At 36.1% G+C, this 23,378-nt stretch overlaps 1 protein-coding gene across 2 annotated transcripts in view; it reads left to right on the forward strand.

The window, feature by feature from the left end:
• Nucleotides 1-19,567, forward strand: part of UGCG (UDP-glucose ceramide glucosyltransferase) — a 32,739-nt gene extending 13,172 nt beyond the window's left edge. The window contains exons 1-9 of one of the 2 annotated variants that reach the window (XM_036915660.2): nt 916-2,025; nt 3,159-3,300; nt 9,795-9,897; nt 10,574-10,675; nt 12,267-12,379; nt 14,760-14,938; nt 15,946-16,032; nt 16,432-16,621; nt 17,055-19,567. In XM_036915660.2, the coding sequence (XP_036771555.1) occupies nt 1,991-2,025; nt 3,159-3,300; nt 9,795-9,897; nt 10,574-10,675; nt 12,267-12,379; nt 14,760-14,938; nt 15,946-16,032; nt 16,432-16,621; nt 17,055-17,225 (1,122 nt within the window). In that variant the 5' untranslated portion in view covers nt 916-1,990 and the 3' untranslated portion in view covers nt 17,226-19,567. Of the gene's footprint in view, nt 1-915; nt 2,026-3,158; nt 3,301-9,794; nt 9,898-10,573; nt 10,676-12,266; nt 12,380-14,759; nt 14,939-15,945; nt 16,033-16,431; nt 16,622-17,054 lie in introns of those variants that run through there. The other variant, XM_036915659.2, reaches the window with a different exon arrangement.
• The last annotated feature ends 3,811 nt before the right edge of the window (nt 19,568-23,378 follow it).

Genomic DNA, 23,378 nt, shown 5'->3' on the forward strand with positions numbered 1-23,378 from the left:
ACATCAGAAAAAGAGTGGAGGGGGATGATAGCTAGGAAGGTATGTCGGTGGGGGAAGGGCACAAGTGAGAATTTTTTTTAAAGGTCCTCTAATATAGTCTGGGTTATTATTTTGAGCAGATATTTCAGATAGAGTACTTACCAGTTCTCTTTACCATAAACCTAGAGAGGGCTTTATTGTTGTCTGGCAAGTCAGAATGAGTCTTTGATAAAATACTGCATTCTTCATATGTAAAGGTCTTCAAAAGATAGGAGATATAATTAGCATTTCAAGTATGTCTTAAGGAAGGAGAAAGGAAAAACAAATCCACTCTAAACTGTTTAGAGCTGTTGAAGTGATCCTAGCTATTGCTAAGGTAAAGCCTTGCCAGATGCAGTGTGTTTGTGTGCTGCTCTCTATAAAAGTGGTCATCATCTCACGTGCAGTTTAATAGCTCTTAAAGAGCACACAGTGGGATCAAGAGGTAAAAATCCCTGGGATTTTAGGCCTTACTCAGTCCTCCATGTCTCAAACTCTCATGATTTCAGGGCCTTTGCCTCATTCTCTGTGCTATGTGCTGGATAATTTTTTTCAAATCTAGATTCCAGTTCCCTTTTAAGCTGTGTATATGCAATCTACTGGTTTACCTGTCGAGTTTCTATCGTCAAGGGTCAGAATTTTCATTTCTGGGTATTGTGTGGTTCTTTTTATATATTCCTGGTCAGAGATGATGGTCTCTCTCATGCTTTCTCCTGGGTTTTGTTCAAGCAACACAGGTAGTTTGCAGTCTGGGTTCCAAACCCATGTGGTTAGGCGTTCTCCAAGGAGACTTTTTCCTTTTATTCCACTTCACTTAGGACTGAATCCAACAGAGGCAGCATCTCCATCTTCTCTCTGCGGGCCAGGATTTGCCTCCTATGCCTTAGGGGATTCCATATTTATGCAAGGTTTTGCGGAGCAGTCTTGTGTCATCATTCTTGTGTCAGGCTTGTCTCCATGTCTGGAACATAAGGGACCAACAGATGGCCCTTGGGCAAGCGTCGGCTCCTGTACTCACTAACACAGAGGAGTATCCTCATATGTGACCAGGAAGGCTTTCCTCACAGTTCAGTCACTGTTTTGTTTTTTTTTTAAGTATTTAAAAGCATGCTTTTAATGCACTTGTATTGAAACAGAGGGGAGAAAATTACACATATTATGTAAGAATTGTGTGTGTGTTTTAGCTTGTATATGCATTTTTTTTTAATTTCTAGAAAGATAAAGTAATAATGCTTGGAGAGGTGGTAGGAAATGAGGCAGATGGGTGACAGGGAGTCTGCTTTTATGTGAACCTCTTAATATTTTTAGTAATTTGAACTATGTAAATCTATTATTGGTTCAATCAATTCAATATATAGCATAAACTTTTTTTCTCTAGCAATATAGATGTTCTGTACTGGGCAGGTTTCCCCAGACATCTAATCTGCTGTTTTGTTAGAAATGGAATAGTGGTCATTTTTGTGGTTCTATAAACTTCAGATGATTGTTTTACCTCTGCCAGCCTCTAGTTGAACTCTGTAGATCAATATTTTCCAAACTATCTGTGTCCGAGCATCAGTTCTATAAGATTTTCCAATCTATCATGGACTGATACTTTGTTAAACCACAATAAAAGTAAATTACTGATCATGTGCTTGGGTGACATGGCAATGGTAAGTTGGTGTAGAAGTTTCTAAACACTTTCTCTCAATTTCTGTTGATCACAGACCAGTCAAAAAGCAGCTTGGACACCAAACCACACTGAGCAAGTGCTGCTGTGGGTGGCACGCGCCCACTGTTTTCCGGCATTAGTGTCTTGGATCAGAAATTGATACCACCCTGTTGTTTTAATTTCTTGTTGGTTTACATTTTTTTTTCCATTGTAGGCAACCTGTTTTCTTTCTGTTAAGATGTTTTTCGGCCTCATCTAAAACATTGAGGTGTTTGCTGCAGCACATCCTGCCCTAATAGCTGGGAGTGAACCTGCGGCTAAATGCTCTGGATAGGAATCCTGGTATACTTGCTGAGGTCATTCATGGATTGAGTATTTCCCAGAATCTAAGATATACTGATGCTGGTATTTTCTTGATCTTCTAGGAGGTTTCACTGGTTGGTTTTCTTACTACTAAGTTAGGACTGCTATCTGGCTGCCAGCGATTTAAAGATGCCATTGATTTCAGAGATGTTAAAATGTGGGAGAATGGGTGCCTTAAAATACCTTGCGTATGGCCCCGTGATTGTAGCCTCCAATTACTGTTGAGTGCTTTGGGATTTGCTTATGAGAACGTGTGAGGAAGCCCGGGCCTTTAGCGACTTCGCCCCTCTGCTGAATGGTGTCTCTTCTTTTCTCTTTGTTGTGACGGCCTCACATAAACAGGGGAAGATTCTCTTTCCCTAAATGCTGGGGTCTCATTAGGAGGCCTGGGCCGCAGCACCCTCGGGATGGACAAGCACTGAGGACCTTTGCCACATGACCTGTGAATTGTCATTGGTCCATCTTCCAATGTCATTAAAAAGCATTTCCCTTATCACTGAGATTTTTTTTCTTACTTTCAACTTCCCTCTGTTCGACCCTTGCCATTTGTGAGCTTGTGAATATTGAGAGTCCTGCTAGTTATCCCATTTCCTTGTTTTCCATTCAGGGAGCTCGATGCTCCTTTCAATCACGCATTATGTGGACTGTTTGGTATAGAAATTTCCCAGATTTTCCTGGTCACGCCCTTCTATTTTTTTTGTTGTTGTTTTTGGTGAAGATTGGGATTTTTCCCTTGCTATTTTTGTAGTTCTTTGGCCACATTGATGGTAATTCAGGAGGAAAGGAAGTTAGTATGTGGGCTAATGTAATTCATTTCTTCACCATGTATTTATTGAATACCTCCTCTATGTCAGGCATAGTTCTCAAAGCACTGGGAACACAGCAGTAAACAGTAGCTTAAGCCCCAGCCTTCAGTGGCACATTCATTCTGCATAGTTATGGTTTTCCTAAACTGGAAGCTTAGCTGGCTACTTCCGTTCATCTTCAGATATCCTTTTAGAAAGATGTCAACTAAAAAATATTTAACTTAGAATTTAGTAATTTATTGATAGCTTGGTACATACTTTCTGTAGATTTGGCACCAGTATATTCTCTAGAAGTAATGTATATATCATTTGCTTTTCAGCCGATTACACCTCAACAAGAAGGCAACGGACAAACAGCCATATAGCAAGCTCCCAGGTGTGTCTCTTCTGAAACCACTGAAAGGAGTAGATCCTAACCTAATCAACAACTTGGAAACATTCTTCGAATTGGATTATCCCAAAGTAAGTACAATGTTACACTCATTAGGATTGGGCTGGACCATGCTTTTTTTTTCCTTATTGTTAACACTTTAAAGAGGCATTTGGACATTGTATAAGGTGAAGGTACTGAAAGTTCGTGGTGATGTTGGCCTCATAAGATTTATGCTGTAGTACAGTAGTCACAGGACGGAAATGGGTTGAGGAAGAAGTCAGCATTCTGGTTCTAACCACCTGCGTGCCCATCTGAATAAGAAGCTCCCTGAGCAAACCTCCTGGAACTCAGATGTCGTTGTGTGCCTGGTTGTTCGAATATAAAAATCTTGTTCCGTGAGAGTTGTACGCAAACAATAGGGAAGGAGGGGGAGGAAGAGAAAAAACATATTCAGTTGCCTGAAATGAGATGCAGGACAGCTAGAAATAAAAGGAAATCCCCTTGAAAATCTGCCAAGAGTAGGTTACAGTTAGTGTCCAATGGGGATTCCTCAAACCTAATTTTTAATTTATTTTTCTAGGTTTTAATACCTGATTGTATTGTTCATACCATTTATCTATGCAATCTGCATGTCTATTAACTCGATGTGCTCCTCCAAGTTGTTTTGAGATGGGAGTATTCTTTTTATCTCTCCCCTTTAATATTCTACCTTTAGTTTCTTAGAAGAACTTAATATTCTTTCATTTTTGTATCCAGCTTTTTCGCACCTTTAAATTGCATACTTGAGACATGGCTTTTGAACGTGTCTTTCAGTTTCTACCTGCTTGATTTTCAGTCCAGTATAATTTTCCCTCTGTGACCTCTAGTCATTTGCTGGCAATTTTTACCCTTCCTGCTTCGATTTTTCCATAATTTTTTGTCACTTAAAGACTCTTTCCCTCCCTTTTCTTTAGGATGGGATAGCTCAAGTAGTGAGAAGAAGATGGTATACACACCACAACTATGGTGACTGGATTTCACGCCCTTATTCCTTTTAGCCCTTATTTTCCCTAGTAGCACCAATGAAAAGAATAGAGAAGACATAGATGTGATGCCTTAATGCAGCTCTTTATGTAAATATGAGTATCAGTTATTTTTTAGTGTTGTTTTTATATTACTGCCTTCAGAGTCCTGGAGTCTAGGTGTTTAAAGCCAAAAATTAGTATATTTCTTCTAGTTTATGTATATTTAGTGATTTTAGAAATCCAAATCATATACATTTATCATCTACTCAATAAATTAAATTTGCAGTTTTAAAAAATTAGATATGTACTTGATTTTTTTCAAACTTAGTGTAAAAAGAGGCCATTTATAATTCAGAAAAAAGGATATACATAAAATGTAAAATAAACTTTGCAGTAAGAAGATGGAAGTTATTCAAACCCACATTATATAAGTAAATGCAAAGGGGAATTTATTTTTATAAATGAAATAATATTGTCATTGATTATGAATAAATCTCAGGAGCATAGCTTAGAATCGTATGCATTCATCTTTGTGAAACTTACTCTTAACATTTCACTTTTTAACCATCCTCCAATCCTACCCTTTCCCCTGTTCTGCATTCAGCCACTCTTAAAATTTTGTTACAGAATTTTTATGTTGGAATTCTTGTGAGATAATAGTCATGGAATTTAAATGATTGTGGAAGTTAGTGTGGGTTTTAATTGAAGAAAGTTTTTCAAAATAACCCTAGGGCAATATGCATCCATTAGTTATGAACCTTTGGGATGAGTCAGTAATTGACTTCTTCTGAATGAAGGTCTTTCTAAAATTACAATTCAGAATTACCTCAAGAACTCTAGTTTTCACGTAGTACTTTTTCCACTTAAGTTACGTCATTGAGGTATTTAAACTGGTTGAGGAGAAAGCTATATGGAATGAGGAACTGCATATGCATGAGAGTGTAAAAACACTCTTTTTAGTTCACGATTTTATTTACTAATTATGGAGTTATCATTCACTGTGTAAATAGAACATTTAGAAAGTAGAGGAAAAGTACAAAGTACCTGCCGCCTAAAGGAAAATTTTGACCTCACAGCATTATGTTTGGTCTTTTGAAAAGATACAATGACATATGTTGCATGAGGGGCTGACGTTGAACCACCGAAATCACACAGATGAGAATGTGAGCCAGTGAGTTGTTTGTGTCGCCAAGGGAGGCATGGGGTCCTGAGACGATCACTTGCCTGCCAGGCCCAGCACACTTTAAGATTCACTTTCTGCCGTCTTACAGATGTATGGAAACATTTTTATTCTGGGCGTAACTTCTTTCTTCTTTATTTGATATGGTACATTATAGGCCATTTTGATAAAAGAATAGAATATGCTGAATTTTTAAATTTTTATTTAATTTATTTAAGATTTTCTACTGGTACTTGTTCTAAATTTTTGGTTTCTCTCTTGGTGAGACTATTCCTATGCAAATTGCCCTGAAAATTTTCTGTGCTTTTACTACCTTACAAATCTACCTTATTGTGATAATTATTCCTTGGAAAAAACATAAGGATAAAAAAGTGGTATGGTTTATCTTTCACAGAATTGAGTACTCTTTTTTTTTCAACACAGAAGAAGGCATGTAGGGAGAGATTAAGCGGTGGCAGGAAGATTCAATACATGTGCTTCTAAAGTGGGTGGATGAAGCTTTATTTTAGTAAATTCTGGCCATATGAAGAGTCTTTAAATGAATGAGAAAAGTTATCAACAGAGAGAGGCTATGGTAATTGCAATTTTTTTTTTTTCTTTTTTGCAGCTACAGAACTCGTTTTAAATGTTACAAGTCCTGGGCCATGATTGGAGTCTTTTTATTATCAGTGGTGTTCCTGTGTGTAAGAGGAATTGTTTTCTAATGGCATAGGCTTCTAACAAAGAGTTAGAGAAGACTGAAAATAGGATCAGTAATCAAAAGACCAAGCACAATACCTGTACTGAAACTACTAAGTCTGATAGATTAGGTATTCACCACAGAAAATTAAAAAACTGTATGAACTACCTAGTTCTTGAAATAGATAACTACATACTATTACTTGTCAAAAGTTTGAATTCAGAGCAGTTTTCTTACCAAACATCTCCTCATGGCATCTGTCTGCCCTCAAAAGTTACCCTAGGACAAATTCATGAACTTAACAAATGGATTTATCCCTTACTCTTTGCCTTGAATGTTCTAGGCATTTGAGGTCTAAATCTACTCTGTCATAGAATTTATATTCTATAGTAATCCAAATATCATAAAATTTTTTCTGTGAACATGTATAGTTATTTATAAATATTTCAAGATATTCCTACTTGATATGCAATATACTTTAAAACACTTTTCTATCATAAGTATAAGATTAATATACTTTAAAACACTTTTCTATCATAAGTATAAGATTAATATACTTTAAAACACTTTTCTATCATAAGAGGATATTTCATCTTTTTTGCTGTAGTGAAAACTTTACATTCCTAATGTCTGTAGGGCTGAATCAATGAGATTTTGCTAATAGTATTAATACATGGAAATCTAATACATATGCATTTAAATTTACTCATAAAAGCACAAAAGTATCATTCACGATTATTGCACTTTCAGATATTCAGTTCTTATATATCAAAGGGCTGAAGCTCAGTTTGTGGATTTTCCTTGCCTCTTATGTTCTCAGCCTTTTCATCATTTCACCGTTTGAAAAAAAAAAGGGAACATGAGTCAGTTAGCTGTTTGTATAGTTTACTAAAGGTCTGATAGAGACTGACCTCACCTAAATTACTCTAGGGTTTATTTCTAGATTTTATGTATTCATACTATGCCCATTTATAGTGGAATTTATTATATCTTCTGTCCCTTTCAATTTATAAAGTAAAAGTTTTTCTTAAAATATTTTTAAGTATAATATTTTAAATAAATACTACATTTTTGAGCACATATATTTATATCTAATCCTTTAGATAGTAAAAAATATATCTGATAAAATTATTTCTGTGTTAGCTAAGAAAGCCTTTAACTAATTCAGTATCTTGTGTTTGCCAGTTGCAACATAGTTGAGGTGATTTAACTATTCAAATACAGAGTCTTAACGAATAAAGTGTTTGATCAAACTGTGAAGACACAAAGGTGATTATCAGAGCTGAAAAATGAAGATTCCTGGTTAAAATCTAATACTTAGGAAAACACTTATAATGACACTGCCAGTTTGGTATATTTTCAATATCAGTAACAATTAAGTGAAAGTTACATGTTTAAGAAGAGTGAGCATTTTTTAGATGTGAATTGACTTTCGTGTGCACTGTGGTTAATCAGGAAATACTTTTCATTTGAAATTAAATTTAAGAGGTGTAACCCATAAAAATAAAAACTTTAAACCATGCATATTTGAATAAAGGTAAATGACATCTCCCTTACTAACATCATATCATGTCTCAAAAAATTTTTGCTCTAACTTAGTAATAACTTTTTCCTTCCCATTGAGTACATTTCTAGTTCTGTTTTACAGAGTTTTCTCTTGCTGGGGAAGAAAGCTAAGACTAGCTTTTAATTACATTTTATGGAATTGTGTCGCTTATATAAAAATATCTCCTTTCACTATATTCACTCATACCTGCCAAACAGCATAAATTATAAGAACATTAAAGAAACAATCCTATATTTGGGAAAACAAGGAACTCTCTTTAGAGCAAGCCTGCTGAGCAGCTCACTGCAATAGAAAAGCTAATTTTTACTTTTACCCTTTGGAAAGTCACTTAACCTTTCTAATCTTCATTGTTAAGGTCAATGTCAACCAAACATTGTTTTGAGAGGCTGGGCAGATGGCTGATGCTTTATAAGACTTAGAATCAACCCTTTGGGAAATTCAGGGCTGTGGCAGGAGGATGTCCTGCCCATCTGCAGATTTTTATCTGGTCTCTGGAGACAAAGTAGCTGTAAAGTCGGTTTCAGCACCTCTTGAGTGGCAATTTTGGTTAGTCATTGTTAAAGGTAAATTGGGCAGGATTTATAATAATAGTATATAGAAAGTATGAATAAAGTATAGATTCCCCTCTACCTAATTATTGCGAAAATATTTTTACACTTGAAAAAAACCTCCTACCGTATTACCTTCTTCATGGACCTTAGTCCTGGCTCTTTGGTGCTCAACCACTGATTTCTATATTCTCAGTTTTTGCTGAGATAAAATATATTAGGCAAACAGCAATTAATTATTGTGCTCAAGGACACTGTAAACATTTTATTTCCACTTTTAACTTGTGTATGCTTTTCAGTGGAAGTAAATAAAACAGATCTTTTTACCTGAGTGAGTCTCTGCATGTTAGACACCTAAAAAGTTGTGTCTTTAGCTTTCATATTTCAGAACACAGAGCTTTGTTATTTATTTATTTATTTTGTGGCCATAATTAACCGATTTCACATTCGACCCATTTTTGAAAGGGTGTTCAGTAGGATCTTTGTCATTGAGTCAGCATGAATATATCACTTTTTTTTTTTCCCCGCATCACAAACTTCTATCATATACTCCCACAATAGCATAAACTCTGAAAAGCATCCACCGCATTTTTGTAACAAAGTGCTCCGGGCGGAGCTGCACACAGAAATCAGATGCCGCACCTGTTCCTGCACAGGCACAGATGCCGAATATATCACTTTTGAAAAAAAAATTGCTACTTAGATACATATCCCACAAAATAATAGAGTAGCATCTTTGTGTGTGAAAGCAGAGACTTCTTTAACATTTAGTAGTTTACTAAACGGTAACTTAGAGGTTTAGTTCAAGATTTTATAAATGTGGTTACATGTCAGATTCACCCATGGAGATTCTGATTCAAAAGTCTAAAAATGGGGCCCAGTATTCTCTTTTTTTAAATAAATGTCCCAGGAGACTTTGACACAGCCAGTCAAGTGCAAAGAAATGACTTCCTTAATTTACTGTCGAAGAGTATACCAAGCACTGGGCAAAATAAAATCCTGCGTATTGTCATAGTTAAAAGGCTAAGTGTGCTTTTCGGGATTTTTGAATCAAACTCAATTTTACTTAAAAAATTATTATACTCTAATCTCACTTTATCCCTTTCACATGGTATTTGGGAAAGCCTTGTAAGTTTATATCATAATTGGATTTAATGTAATTTATAGCACTTAAGTTCACAGACAAACCTAGGGAATGAAGGATATGTTTGTGTTGCTTGCTTTCTGTGTTGCTTTTACACTGTTAGGTGCCCTCTGAGCATATAATACATCTTCAGTAATGAAGGCCACAGAGAAGCTCAAGATTAAAAGTTTAATTTCTAGGTCATGCCAGTCTTGGAGTGGCAAGACTTCAAACTGGGTGCCGCCAATTTCTTCATTATCTCTTCTTCGGCTTGCAAACAGGCTCCTGTTCTAAAGAAGCTGCTCTTGGTTAAAGGAACAATTGATATCATAAGTGTTTGCATTCCTTTACGAATACTCTCAACTTTTTAATTTTGTGTGTATAGTTGTTTGTTTTTCTTAATGTTCTTTAATTGTAAATACTAATAATGAATACTTATTTTTGTAGAAGAGGTTTTTACATAAAATGTGTTCTTTGAATAGTATGAAGTACTCCTTTGTGTACAAGATCATGATGACCCAGCCATCGATGTCTGTAAGAAGCTTCTTGGAAAATATCCAAATGTTGATGCTAGATTGTTTATAGGTAAGTAACAAATAAATTCTACAGTTAATAGTATTTTCAATAATCCTCTCAACAGACTATAAGTTGAGGGGTTAGCCACCTATTGATGTCATTTAGCGTGTTTGCTTTATACATTCTTGTCTAGGTAGTGAAAGGTGTTTATAGCCTCTTGAATAAACTTCAGTTAGAAAAACAGAGGGTCTTTTTCATATCCAGGATTAACAAAATAACAAAAAAATTCACCCCAAATTATGTTACACTGATCAGTCAGATGTGAGAGTATGTTGCTTTTGTTTCTTTAGTATTTTCAATGTGTTGCCTTTACTTGGGAGTGAGTGACTGAATTCAGTTTATTACACTGCAAAAAGATTATTTTCCCAAAAGCCTACAGGCTTATTCTAAAGACTTATAGAGGAGTATTTACCAGTCAATGTTGATTAATACTTACTATTAATGCTGGGCTTTAAGAATTAGGAAACTGGAGCTAATAAATTTTCTATGATAAATTACGTAATTATCTTTTTGAGAATGAACAATTTTCTAAATATATTATGAATAAAGAATGTAAAACGATATTAAAGTATGTTTGTTTAAATTACTAAATTTACAAGTACTTTTCTCTTTACCATGTATCTGTATCATAGAAAATATTTTCAGTGTTAGTGGATCTTTCACCGCTGTACTTTTACATTTTTAGGTGGCAAAAAAGTTGGCATTAATCCTAAAATTAATAATTTAATGCCAGGATATGAGGTTGCAAAGTATGATCTCATATGGATTTGTGATAGTGGAATAAGAGGTGAGGCTTTTCTTTTTTATTTTCTGAAATTATTTATTTGATGATAAAATAAGAAAAACACTCTGAAAATACATTTATCAATTTTGTTTATTTAATAAAGTAATTAATTTCATCACTATTTCATGGTAATATGTATGTAAGAAGCTTCTTGGAAAATATCCAGTGTTGATGCTAGATTGTTTATAAGTAAGTAACAAATAAATTCTACAGTTAATAGTATTATCAGTAATCTTATACTTACTAAAATGTTGATTTTTTTTTTATGCTAACCTAGGATGTTACATGTATAAAAAGGTTTTCATTTGAGAGAAAATTCCAACCATTAAGAAAGAATAGTCATGGCCCATTATATAGTGTACAAGCTTTTTCATAGGTGTAAATTTTCCCTTGTTCATGGGACACCTTTACTTTAATCTGTGGAATGTGTAATATCCTATCTCATACAAAGGAACAGAAATTAATAGGTGAATATTTTATTAGAATACATACATGGCTTTTAGATGATTTTAGAAGGAAGCATTTTATATACAGAAATTGTAATTTACATTTTTGGATTTTTTTAATATGTGCTTACTTATACTTAGAATAACTGAGTTCTTTGTAATATTCTGTTGTATTCTAATTACCTCAAGTTTTTCAACTTCAACGCCATTGACATTTGGGAAGTTCTTTGTTACTGAGGCTGTTTGGCACCATTCCTGGCCTCTACCTGCCAGATGTCAGTAGCACCCCTCTCTCAGTTCTGACAACCAAAAATGTCTGTAGACATTGCCACATATCCCCTATGGGCTGATGCCCAAGAACACGTGTGTTTATGGTCCAAATGAACTTCTACACAGTAGATTTAGTTCTTAAAGACTTGAAGAAAATGAAAATGAAGTCATGTAAAGTGGTGTGAGTTGCCTGCTATTTGAAGATAGGATAGTGATTTTAAAATTGTTATTAGCTTAAAATGCACATTTGAAAATTAATAGAAGTGTGGCACTCCTAATTAATCATGATCATTACAAATCTATCAGTTCAAGGTCAGAGATTACATTTCTTCTTCACATTTGCTGTGTTAAATTACTTACTATCATATATTTGTTATGTTTTCAGTGTACAAATCTGTCAAGTATTGTTCAATTCCCACTGGAGTTTTATGAGAGAGAGTATCTCCTATCCTCCAGGGAAGTGGAGTATCATTTCCTGTGGTTGGAGAATGGAGGAGCCAGCACAAAAACTGAGGTCCTTTGACCTCTCTCCTATACCTTTTCCACTAAGACACATTGTCCATTTTTCCACTTTGGAGGATCTGAAATGGGGGGAGTGACATTTTCAAGGTATATGCTGCCTGTGGTACACCTGAGGTATACGTTGGCCTGAAAATGTATAAAGTAAATTAGCTTAACATACATTATGCCTCTTGGAAGTTTTGTATTCTATTCTGAAAGGTGATTTGAGATTCATTTTATTAGATCCAAATGTAAAAAGGAATTTATTTTTATTAAGAACTTAATAACAACTCAAAAAATGTATTTTACATGTGTAAGCATTTTACTAAAAATAATTTTGTGTCTCTCCCTTGCCCTTTTCGTGTTTTTTATTGTAGTAATTCCAGACACACTCACCGACATGGTTAACCAGATGACAGAGAAAGTAGGCCTGGTTCATGGGCTACCCTACGTGGCGGACAGACAGGGCTTTGCTGCCACATTAGAACAGGTAAGTATGATAGTCATAAATAGTATTCTTCTAATCAGATCCCCAATCTCCCAGAAGCTTGAGACTATTCTGTGTCTGAGTCTGAAGTTAACTGTATTAAGTCCGTTTTAACACAGTGAGTACTAGAATCCTCATGTTAGGAGGAGTAGTGGTCTCATTAGTGAAGAAATTCTTGTTGCCCCTAGAAACACTCACAGCTGAACTCCTGCACTCTGGCAGTGAGCAGATGTGCACAGGAAACATACTGTGCTGAACGCAACAGATTCTTTTTCCCGGGGGTCCTCGCTGTCAGTCCTAGACTGAAGCTCTGGAGTTCAGGCCTAAACTGTTAACTTACGTAGGAGTACCTGTTACACAATTCTTTCAAAGATCCATTCTGAAAAGACTCCTTTTTAAAAATCAGGAAGTATTTCAAATATACAAAAAAGGAACAGTTGTTCATATAAGTCATTTGATTTCCTCTTAAAACAGAGTTCTAAAGATTATCTGAGAAACTTACTTTATGGTTTCCATTTCTTTCTCTTCACTTTATAACAGAAATAAAACCTTGTGTATAGGAAAATAGAAGAAACAAAAACCCAAAAAAAAACTACCCATACCCCTACCAATTAGAGAAGGTTCCATGCTTAAAAATTAATGTTCTTTGTTTCTGTTTTAAGCATTTTAGCACTAGGATCCCTTTTTTTCCTATGTGTCTTTTAAAAAACAAAGTTGAGATAGTACTCAAAGAAATTTTTATCTTATTTTTGTTACTTAATAAGCTTTTCCCCATAAGATTAATCATTTTTTACAAAAGTAATTTTTATTGGCTGTATCATGTATGTTTCCTATACTTGACTTAGCTATTCCTGTACTGTTAAACATTTAGGAGGAAAAATGTCTCTTAATGTTATAAGGGAGGGATAATATAGTCTTTAAATATATAAACTTGCTTTTAAGCATGTCTGCATTTATATTCTTTTGAATCACAATCTTACAATTACCACAGATCTGAGGGGTTAAAGGTATATTGTGGAAACTTGCACTTAACCTTTGACAGTTTGAGCTCTTCTGTAATATTGCCTATAAATACATTTGTCCAGCAAGAAATCATTGTCTTAAATCCCAGAGTTTTTGTTTAGTAAAAGAAACTCTGAGTACTTTAAAATAAAAATTTTTTATTCTTACATGCCACATTGTGGGTTTTTTTTTAGAAATATCCGGGTTGATTTATATGTCAGTGATAAAGCACATCCCAGATCACACCCGCTCCCATAGTTTAGGTCAGTCTAGTACTTAGAGTGAGTGGAAATAGGCCAGAGGAATTATTTCAGTCTTCACAGAAGTCCTGGGAGCATTCGACACAGTCCCTAGTTCCACCTCATTCCTAAGACCTCACTTAATAACTGCTTAAGGAAGCAAAATGTGTACTTCTGGTCTTAAAAGTTTGGTTCGGTTACCTCCGCGAACACCAGGGTTTCATTGCAGTCTGGACATAGCCTGTGTTACGAGAATGATGTTCTTAATCACCCTTGTAATTCTCTTGCCTCAGGCTGTGTGTGTATCTCCTGCCTTTGAGAAGGAGCACTGCTCTCTGTTTCAGGCTAATTAGAAAAGGCAGCATATCTAAGATGTAAATAATAAGCAAGGTTTCATATCTAATAAGGAAGATGATGACCATCTTTTTCTGCCTTAATTTAGCAGCTTGTATATCTCATGACTTCAGTGCATTCTAGGGAAAGGACAGTAAAATGGGAGATAGAATTTTAGTGTCTGCCCTGCTTGTGAAAAACACACTGAAAAATAAAATTGGGGAAATTGGGAAGAAGCTTAGTGACACCGGGGCAGGAAGCAGTTAGCTATGAAAGGGTACAAGAGAAGGAATTAAGAAATAGATTGTACTATGGGTTGATACACCTGTAGGTGGTATTTGTATGTATGCATGTGAATATATTTGACATATATATATATACACCTGTATATGTAGATGTGTGTGTACTTACATGAACATTCTGAAAACAGGATATATTAAATATGTGTTAATACTTTATGTCAGTGAGTGATATTTTTACACATTTTATATCCAGATTTTTATTTAGATAAATCATTGATTTGCAGTTTTAGAAAAAGCAACATTTATTTGAGAATAGAATATACTTTTCCCTCCTATAAGTAAATTTTTCTTGTAATGGGGATAATAAGAGTATTAAACCAAGTAAATGACTGCCTGCTCTATGTAAACACTATTTTGCACCAATTTTTATTCCAGTAGTTTATATAAGAATAATAGGATAGTCAGTCACTCAGTCATACTTAAGGGAAATTCATTAGGAAAGAGTTTATCAACACCGTACTTTTCACATAAAATGCTAATTGTATACATATGTTTTTGTTTTGTCAGGTATATTTTGGAACTTCCCATCCAAGGTCCTATATTTCTGCCAATGTAACTGGTTTCAAATGTGTGACAGGAATGTCATGTTTAATGAGAAAGGATGTATTAGATCAAGCAGGAGGGCTTATAGCTTTTGCCCAATACATTGCTGAAGACTACTTCATGGCCAAAGCAATAGCTGACCGGTAAGAAAACTAATTACATTAGGCTATCGTGTGTTTAGTACCTAACTTCTCCGTAGTTGTTTTACTCTATTTGTTAAATCTGTGGATTAAGGGCTATCTTATTTTTTTCTAGGGAGTGCAGAATAGGTTAATATTTTTAGAAAGTAATTCCCATTAATACATTCATAGACCTTGTAAGATAGATATGTTCATAGGTGTGTTATACTAATGAAGCAAATTAATGTTCTGATTCCTCTATATTCATCAGGTTAACATGGATTGTGAAGTGACTAAAAGGAAGCTCCTCTATGAATGTGAATTTTTATTATTATGGGTGTAAATTTCCATGTGTTTTAGAAGAATTAAATATCAGTGCAATCTTAAACCAACAAGTGAAAATTTAAAGAATGTTTACAAGTTTTGAAATTTCTCAGATTCTTTTTGCTTTGCTAAGAAGCCACCTAATGTTTCACATAACTGACTTAACATTTCTCTGTCAGTGATTCTTTTTTGCTTTTAAAGGGGGTTACTGCCTTGTGTGATAATTTGTTAAAGATGTGATTTTAAAATTTGAAGTATATTTTTTTAATTCTCTTATTATAGTGTTCATTTGGTTGGTTCATGATTTCATAGTGTTTCCCATAAGATACATAATTATACTTTGTTTACATTTAATGTTGAATATGTACACACACATCCCCTACCCCATTTTTGTTTGTTTTTGGTTAGTAGTGATCAGAGACTAAACTATTAAATACAGAACTCACCCCATTTAGTACTTTCAGAATGCCTGTGTTTTAAGTCTCTTAAACTAAGCTGAGGGGCTGTAGTCTCTTAGATGGTACTACGATGGGCCAACTAAAACATCCAGTAGTGTGATACATGTTGAGTGGGGTGCTAATTCTGAAGACTAGGATCAGCCTGAACACTGGTAGTTGCTTCCTCTTTATAGTGATGAGTAAATGCATAACAATCATGCTTGCATGTGCTCTCATCATAGCTCATTTTATAATTGTCTTAATTTTCAGAGGTTGGAGGTTTGCAATGTCCACTCAAGTTGCAATGCAAAACTCTGGCTCATATTCAATTTCTCAGTTTCAGTCCAGAATGATCAGGTAAATCAGTTGGCTTTCTTCTTTTGATCCTTGGTTAAAAGTCAGATATTTGTTGAGTTCCAAGTAAGAGAGCTTAGCTTCTTTATTAAAATAAACTCAATGTCTAAATATATTTTCTTTTCTGTGTAACACTGAAAACATTTAAAAAACATGTTGAGACTTGGAATTTTTTTATATGCTGATCTCTCTTTTTGAATTTTCTACACTTGGAATTTTATCTATTGCATGTATAGTTTTTTAATAGGTTAAATAAAAATAGAAAAGAGATTAATTAAGTACTCTTTAAAGGGGAAGGCCTTTTCATATAACATAGAACTGATCATCTTGGAGAAAAAATTGATTGGTCTCATAACCAGGCTGTTATTTAAAGAAAATTCTTTTTTTTTTTTTTTTTTTAAGGTGGACCAAATTGCGAATTAACATGCTTCCTGCTACAATAATTTGTGAGCCAATTTCAGAATGCTTTGTTGCCAGTTTGATTATTGGGTGGGCAGCCCACCATGTATTCAGATGGGACATTATGGTATTTTTCATGTGTCATTGCCTGGCATGGTTTATATTTGACTACATTCAACTCAGGGGTGTCCAGGTATGTGGATAGGCATGAAAAGGTTGGCAGCCATTTGGTGGAACTAAAACTACTTTAAGTCAGAAAAGGTTGATTAAGATCTCTCAGAGCCATTTTTTAGTGTTGTATTGAAGGTTAATATCAGGCTTGCACATTACTTTCCTTAGTGGAATGTGGGCACAAAACTTCACTTGATTTCAGCTTTTTGTTGGTTATACAATCACTTTTATTAAGGCTCCATAAAAACGTTAAACAAATCAAATATTCAGACTAAGAATATATTAGGAGAGCTCTTATTTTAGTGCTTTTTCTACTCATGATTAATGTTTTCTGTAACTGAAAGAGCATAGCAGTTATACACATGATTTCTATAGTATAAGGGAGTGAAATTGAAGAATTTCATTTTTTAACCATGTCTTTAGTTTGACAGTCCTTTTTTTTTTTTTACCCCTAGGGTGGCACACTGTGTTTTTCAAAACTTGATTATGCAGTAGCCTGGTTCATCCGTGAATCCATGACAATATACATTTTTTTGTCAGCATTATGGGACCCTACTATAAGCTGGAGAACTGGTCGCTACAGATTGCGCTGTGGAGGCACAGCGGAGGAAATTCTAGATGTATAACTACAGCTTTGTGACTGTACATAAGAGGAAAAAAGAAAAGTATTATAAATTATGTTTATATAAATGCTTTTAAAGATCTACTTCAGTAGTTTTATCATGTGTATGTTTTAGTATCTGTTCTTTAATTTATTTTGCATGGCACTTGCATTCGTGGGGGGGAAAAAACACATCTGTAGTCTTGGCCAAATGGTACACTTTATTTTGTGGAAATAGAGAATCAAGAGAATTGGTTCTAGGAACCCCTGGGTTCAGCTTTTGTTGTTATTGGTTTATTTTTTTAAATAAATAAATATGTATATATGAATGCTCTGCAACAAACACGATGACAGTATCCTTTAGTAGAGAAAGTTTCTTATCTGTGAGTACACTCTTGTAGAGCATTTATGGGATGGCAGCAGCTTTGTTTTAGGATTTAGAAAAGGCTGGAAGATGGTCACTTTCCACGTGCAAAGTGAGTGGTATGCGGTGAACAACCCACATGGAGGTACTAACTGAGAAACTTTTTCATGCTCTATGCCTACCTCTTGTAGTTGTTGCAGAGTGAATATAAATTGTAATAAGGTACCTAGGCCTTGCAAAAACAAGTAGAAAAAACTTTAAAAAGTAATGATAATACAAGAGCTGGAGTCTAGTATTTATATGAATCTGTGAGAGGTATTTTTTTTTTGGTCTCACTGCAATGAACCAAAAGTGGGTGAGCTTGTTTTTTAATTGTAGCCATGTATTGGGGGCATCTTTTGACCAACTTTTGTTGGTTCTGTCTTGAACCATTGTTAATCACTGTGCTGGTAAGCCTTTCCTTCTCTGCTCCTCACCTTGGCCCGCCCCATCTTTCCCTAACTTTTCTTCTGGGGGGCGGGGGATGTGTGTGGGGGTTGTTTTAGTGTGAATGGATGTTTTCATAGTTGTGAGGAAAAATGCATTTCAGACACATTTCACACATGAGCTATTTTCTTATACAGTATGTCTTACTGTTAAAAAGAATGTAATTTCATGACACAGGTATTTAATATCTTTTTTAAGTAAGTAAATATTCTAGCCATCAGTGAATAAATTGCAGTAGAGTATTAAGAGGGGGACGGGATGAGTTTTACTCTAAAAATTAATCAGTATCAAACTAAGTCTACTGTGTGTGTGTGTTTTTTTTTTTACATTGCAGTTAGTCTAGTCTTATTTAAATTGGATATTTGTATTCCAGTTTGTATGACGAATTAGACTAGATCAGTACTAGTTGTAAATGCATGCTTTATTTCGCTTTTTTCTCCATGCCGCTAAACTTGCTTGTCAAGTTGTGCTTGACTTGTGGTGAACTGGACTTGTTTTTGTTTCCAAAGAAGATAGGCAAAAATGTAAGGGACAGTGCATAAGCCTTTCTTTTTATTTTCTTGCAGTGGAATTTTTGCTTTTTCTTCAGAATTAGATGTCATATTGTCCATATGAATGCCTGCTATAGGGCTGACACTGGCAATATGGCAGCTTTATTCTAAGTTACTACAGTTTTCATGTCAAACATAATGTGTAGCATATTAGCAATAATTACATGTTGATAGAAAAGTGAATACTTCTTCACTTCACTGAGCCAATTCATTTATTGTCTAATAACTATATGCATAGTTTAAGTTGCAGTAGATCTACAAATGTGTATTACTATATATACACATTACAAATAAGCTTTTCTCTGGGCCATACTGCTTCATCCATTTTTGGCCTTATGATAAATTTGTTTGAAGGGCATTTTCTTCATGAACAAAGGCTTTGATGCATATTCCTTGTGTGAAATGAGTAAGACTGTTGCCTGAGGAAAGTTGCACAGTGAAAACCAGTCTGGTTGTGACCCACTACATGTTTATTGTTTTTTATCACTGTTATATACAAGTTGAATTTTGTTGAATATGTTTGTCATTTGTTGGTTTGTTTAACGAAGTTTGGTTGATGCCATCCTTTGCGCTACTGAAGTGAAGTCTTGCTTACTAGCTTTCTGCCGACTCAGTATGGGCAATGAAACAACAAAACTAGAATGGCTGAACAGACTGGCTGAACAGACTTCTTTTTGTAAATATAAATAAATGGCTGTTCTATATGTGTGTTTTATGTGGTAGTGGAGTGCTTCCTTAAAGTGAAGCTTCACTTAAGCAGAGTGATTCTTTTTTTAGCAAGTTTAGAGTGATGATAAAATGGTAAATAATATCACCATTAAAGAAAGAACTGTAGGAGTCCCAGTTTAATAAACCATCTAAAAAAAAAAGTGTCTAGAATATACCACATTTTATTGTTTAAAATCACTGTCTTGTTTTTTGTTCAAAAAATAAAAATTTGAATACAATCAAAACATTAGCAATAAAGTATTTTTGTTTACTGTCTTTCCTTTTATTTTATATTTTTATAGATAATCTAACATGTTCCACCATACACATCAGATTTTTAGAAGAATTCTATCAAATGTTAATTTTGATTCTTCCTTTTTACCTGTGCTAGAAGCAGAATTATGACTTAAAGCTGGGCTTTGCTACATTGGTCACACATTAAAATTATCTGGAGAACTTTTTGAAAAATACAGATGCCTGGGCTGTGCCCACAAAGATTTAATTATTCTGATTTAATTATTCTAGGGTGGAGCCTGAGCTCTTGTCATTCTACTGTGCACTCAGACCTGAGAAACACTGGGTCATAATAACATTCAGAAAAGACCCGGTGGTCCCTTCAACTCCAGATCTCAGCCCCTTAGATCTTTCCTCTCCAATAGCTAGGAGAGGAATGGAGTGGCTTTGCTGCTGAAGACCTAACTGGGAGATCCGCTGGGCTGCCTCCCACACACTGCCCAGGGCCAGGCTTCTCCCAAGCTACAGGCATTCTCAGGCCTATTTAACCATCTAGTGCGAGAGAAATTGCTTTGAGAGAGTATCCCAGGGGAGGAGGACTCTAAAAGGGGTTTTGGAGTGATGAAAATAGTTGCTATTAGAGGTGATTTGCACAATCTCATTAATACACTAAAAATCACTGGCTTGTATATTTAAAAGGTGAATTTTATGGCTTGTGGATTATATCTCAATTTTTTTTTAAATAAAGGAAAAATAAACATCGCTCTTAATGTGTTATTTCCTTCCAGTGTTCTGACACAGGTAGCTGAAATGCTTTCAAGAGAGGGTGTAACTGCTCATTATTTAGCATCCTTGCTAGAACTCAAAAGTGCCATTTTCTAAATCTTTTTAAATTTGACAGGGGAAAATATTATACCTTACTGTTTAAATACATGGATATCATTAATGACTGGTAAGACTGAGCATTTTTGTATGTATGATTTTTAGCCATTGGAATTTCTCCATTTTTTATTTAAATGAGGGTCTTAATATGTTTATTCCATACCTCTTCTTTTGAACCATATAAAACAATTTACATCATCAAACAGAACACTCTGCTAAAATTTTTGCATTGGGAATCATTTTTCCCCAAAGCAGGATGGGGAAGCATGTAAATAATTGGCTCCCATTGTCCAACTAAATGGCCCATGCAAGCGTCCAGACCAAAGTCCTCTCAAATGTGATTTCCCTCCCTCTCATAGAACACAACCATCTTCAGCTTCAAAGTAACAAGTTTTTTCAGAGTGTATGTATGTCTGCATTTCTGAAATAAAGCTTCCTTGGCCTTTGGGTACTGTTTTTTCAATACATGTCTGAGCTTTATTTGCTAGTGTTTTATGAAGTATTTTCTAGGCTTTAAAAATGAGGTTATGTTACCTGCAGTCATTTGGGCTTTTCTCAGTGCTCTAGAAATAATTTAGCTAGGAATTACGTGGTCCTTGAAAGTTTGAAACAATTTATCCATAAAACTTTATGGGCCTGGCATAACTCAATAACATTTTCAGTTTATTTCATTGATAATAATCAATTCCTATTTTCTACATCTTTTGGAGTCAATTCTGGTCATTTACACCATAGAGACACCGTTAGCTATTTCATAATCCTTTTCAAGTGCTTGCTGGCCACCTAGGCCATTGGGCTGGGGGTTTGCAGCCCCTGTGGCAGTTGCACTTGGTTGGGCCTCTGTGATCTGACAGAAGAGTAGCAGGCAAGGCCATCCTTTCCAGGCCACCAGTATCCTCTTAATCCACCTCTTAAACTTGAATGGCATATTGTTACCTTGAGGATAAAGCTCCAGCTCTTCTCAGGCAGAGAGGCCGTTTTAGGTTAGTCCCTGCCAACCTGTCCACCCTCGCCCCTCGCCACTCTTCCAAACCCACTCAGACCTCCCTGGAACCATCCTGCAGTTTCCTCGCTGCCTTTTCCTGCGCTGGGTCTCTGAGCACATTGCTTCCACCGTTTGGGTCCTCCAGTTCCTCCAACTCCCACTCTTCCCTGCAGCTCCACAATTTACCATCCCCTGGGCTACTTAATCCATACCATGTCTCCACAGCCTCACCCCTCACCTCTACCCTAGCACTTAATGCCAACAAACTGCCACGCAGTTGTTTGTGTTCATTAGACTGGGAATGTCAAAGGCAGGCAGGGTAATGAGCTTACTCAACTTCGTGTCCCAACCGCCTAGCTCAGGTCTGACCTGGAGTCCATTTTATTGAATGAATGAATGAACAAAGATAATCATGCCTGGATCACTAATCTTGTGCCTCTGGGAATCACATAATGGTTAGGAGTACAGACTGTGGAGCCAGACTTTGGATTCACTTCCCAGCATCACCATTTGCTTCCTGTACAACCTGTCTGCCTCAGTGGACTCCAGTGTTACCTACTTGTCAAGGTTGATGGGAGAATTAAAGGAGATAATGCCTGGGAAAAGCCACATTCTCAGTAAAATAAACTTACTGGGATAAGGATCTCAGATGCTAGGCTGTGGTTACTAAACGAAAATTAAAGCTTGGTTACCTGGTCAGCAATGTAGCTCTTCAAGGCTTGAAAGAAAAGATTTGTTCACAGTCTGAGGAATTGCATGACCTTTTCCATGGCAACTGATCCTCAGCCCTTGGCAGTTCACAGTATGTAGTCTAGCGTTGAAGGCGACCATCAGTTTGATTTAATTTGAATTATTGTGAATAGTGCTGTGGTAGCCCATATAATACTGTCCAGTATGGACTGAGCTGCAAGACCTGGCAGGCAGTTTCAAGACCTCATTGCACAGGCCTGCCTTCCCACAGGAATAGTCCACCAAACCTGGAGGGTTCACAGCAAAGCCCATCAGAGCAGAGCACATACTATGTGGAATGAGATGCACCTATGACATGGTCACTATGGAAGGAATGTTGCCTGGTTGGAATGTTCCTAGCTATTCTTTTAATGAACAACTGGTGTTGTGTAATTCGAAGACCATTTACTGGGTGTTCTTTGACTCGGCACTGGGAGCAGTGAGCATGGGGGGGTGGGGGGGAGGTCGTTGGAACTGGCCATTTGGAAGGGAATTTTCTCCCATGTGGTTTTGTAGCATCCATGGCTCTCAAACTGTAGTATGAGTAAGAGTTATTTTAAATGGCAACTGCAGTGCTCGGCTCCCACATTATGAATCCAGGAACTCTAGACCTCTATAAGCTTTCCTGAAATCCCGGATGCAGGCATTTTCCAGTACACTTGAGGAACATTTCAGTGGCAGTACATCCCCATTCAGGGGGGATGCATTTTAGACAAATTAAGGCTAGTGGAGTGGAGGTGGGCACCTAACAGGCAGGAGGGTTGAGGCTCAGTCCCTAGGACATCATTTTGTTGATCTCTAGGTGAAATGGCCATGATATTGTGATTTATAATAAGAAACATATCTTTGGTCTCTATTCCCATTACTGGCACAGAGGTCCTGAAACCCTCATGATTTCCTAAGTGTTGAGAGGTCTTTTGTTATGTTAAGGAGGCAATGGTTGGAAATCCCCTAAAGCCTGGGCTGACTGCTGGGGGAACCAGCCGTGTGACTAGAGAATGGGGCTTTCCAGCCTCACCTCCCTGACCTCTGGACTGGGGCAGGCTGCAGATGGAATAAATCTCCAATGACCAGTTATTTAATTAACCATGCCCTTATATTGAAGCCTCCATAAAAACCCAAAGGATGGGGTTTGGAGAGCTTCTGGTTTGGTGAACGTGTGGAAACTTGGGGAGAGCAGTGCGCCCTGAGAGGGCCTCGAAGCTCTGCACCCTTTCCCTGTGCCCTGCCTTGTGCCTA

Source organism: Manis pentadactyla, chromosome 3, assembly GCF_030020395.1.
Source record: "Manis pentadactyla isolate mManPen7 chromosome 3, mManPen7.hap1, whole genome shotgun sequence".
Taxonomy (NCBI): Eukaryota; Metazoa; Chordata; class Mammalia; order Pholidota; family Manidae; genus Manis; species Manis pentadactyla.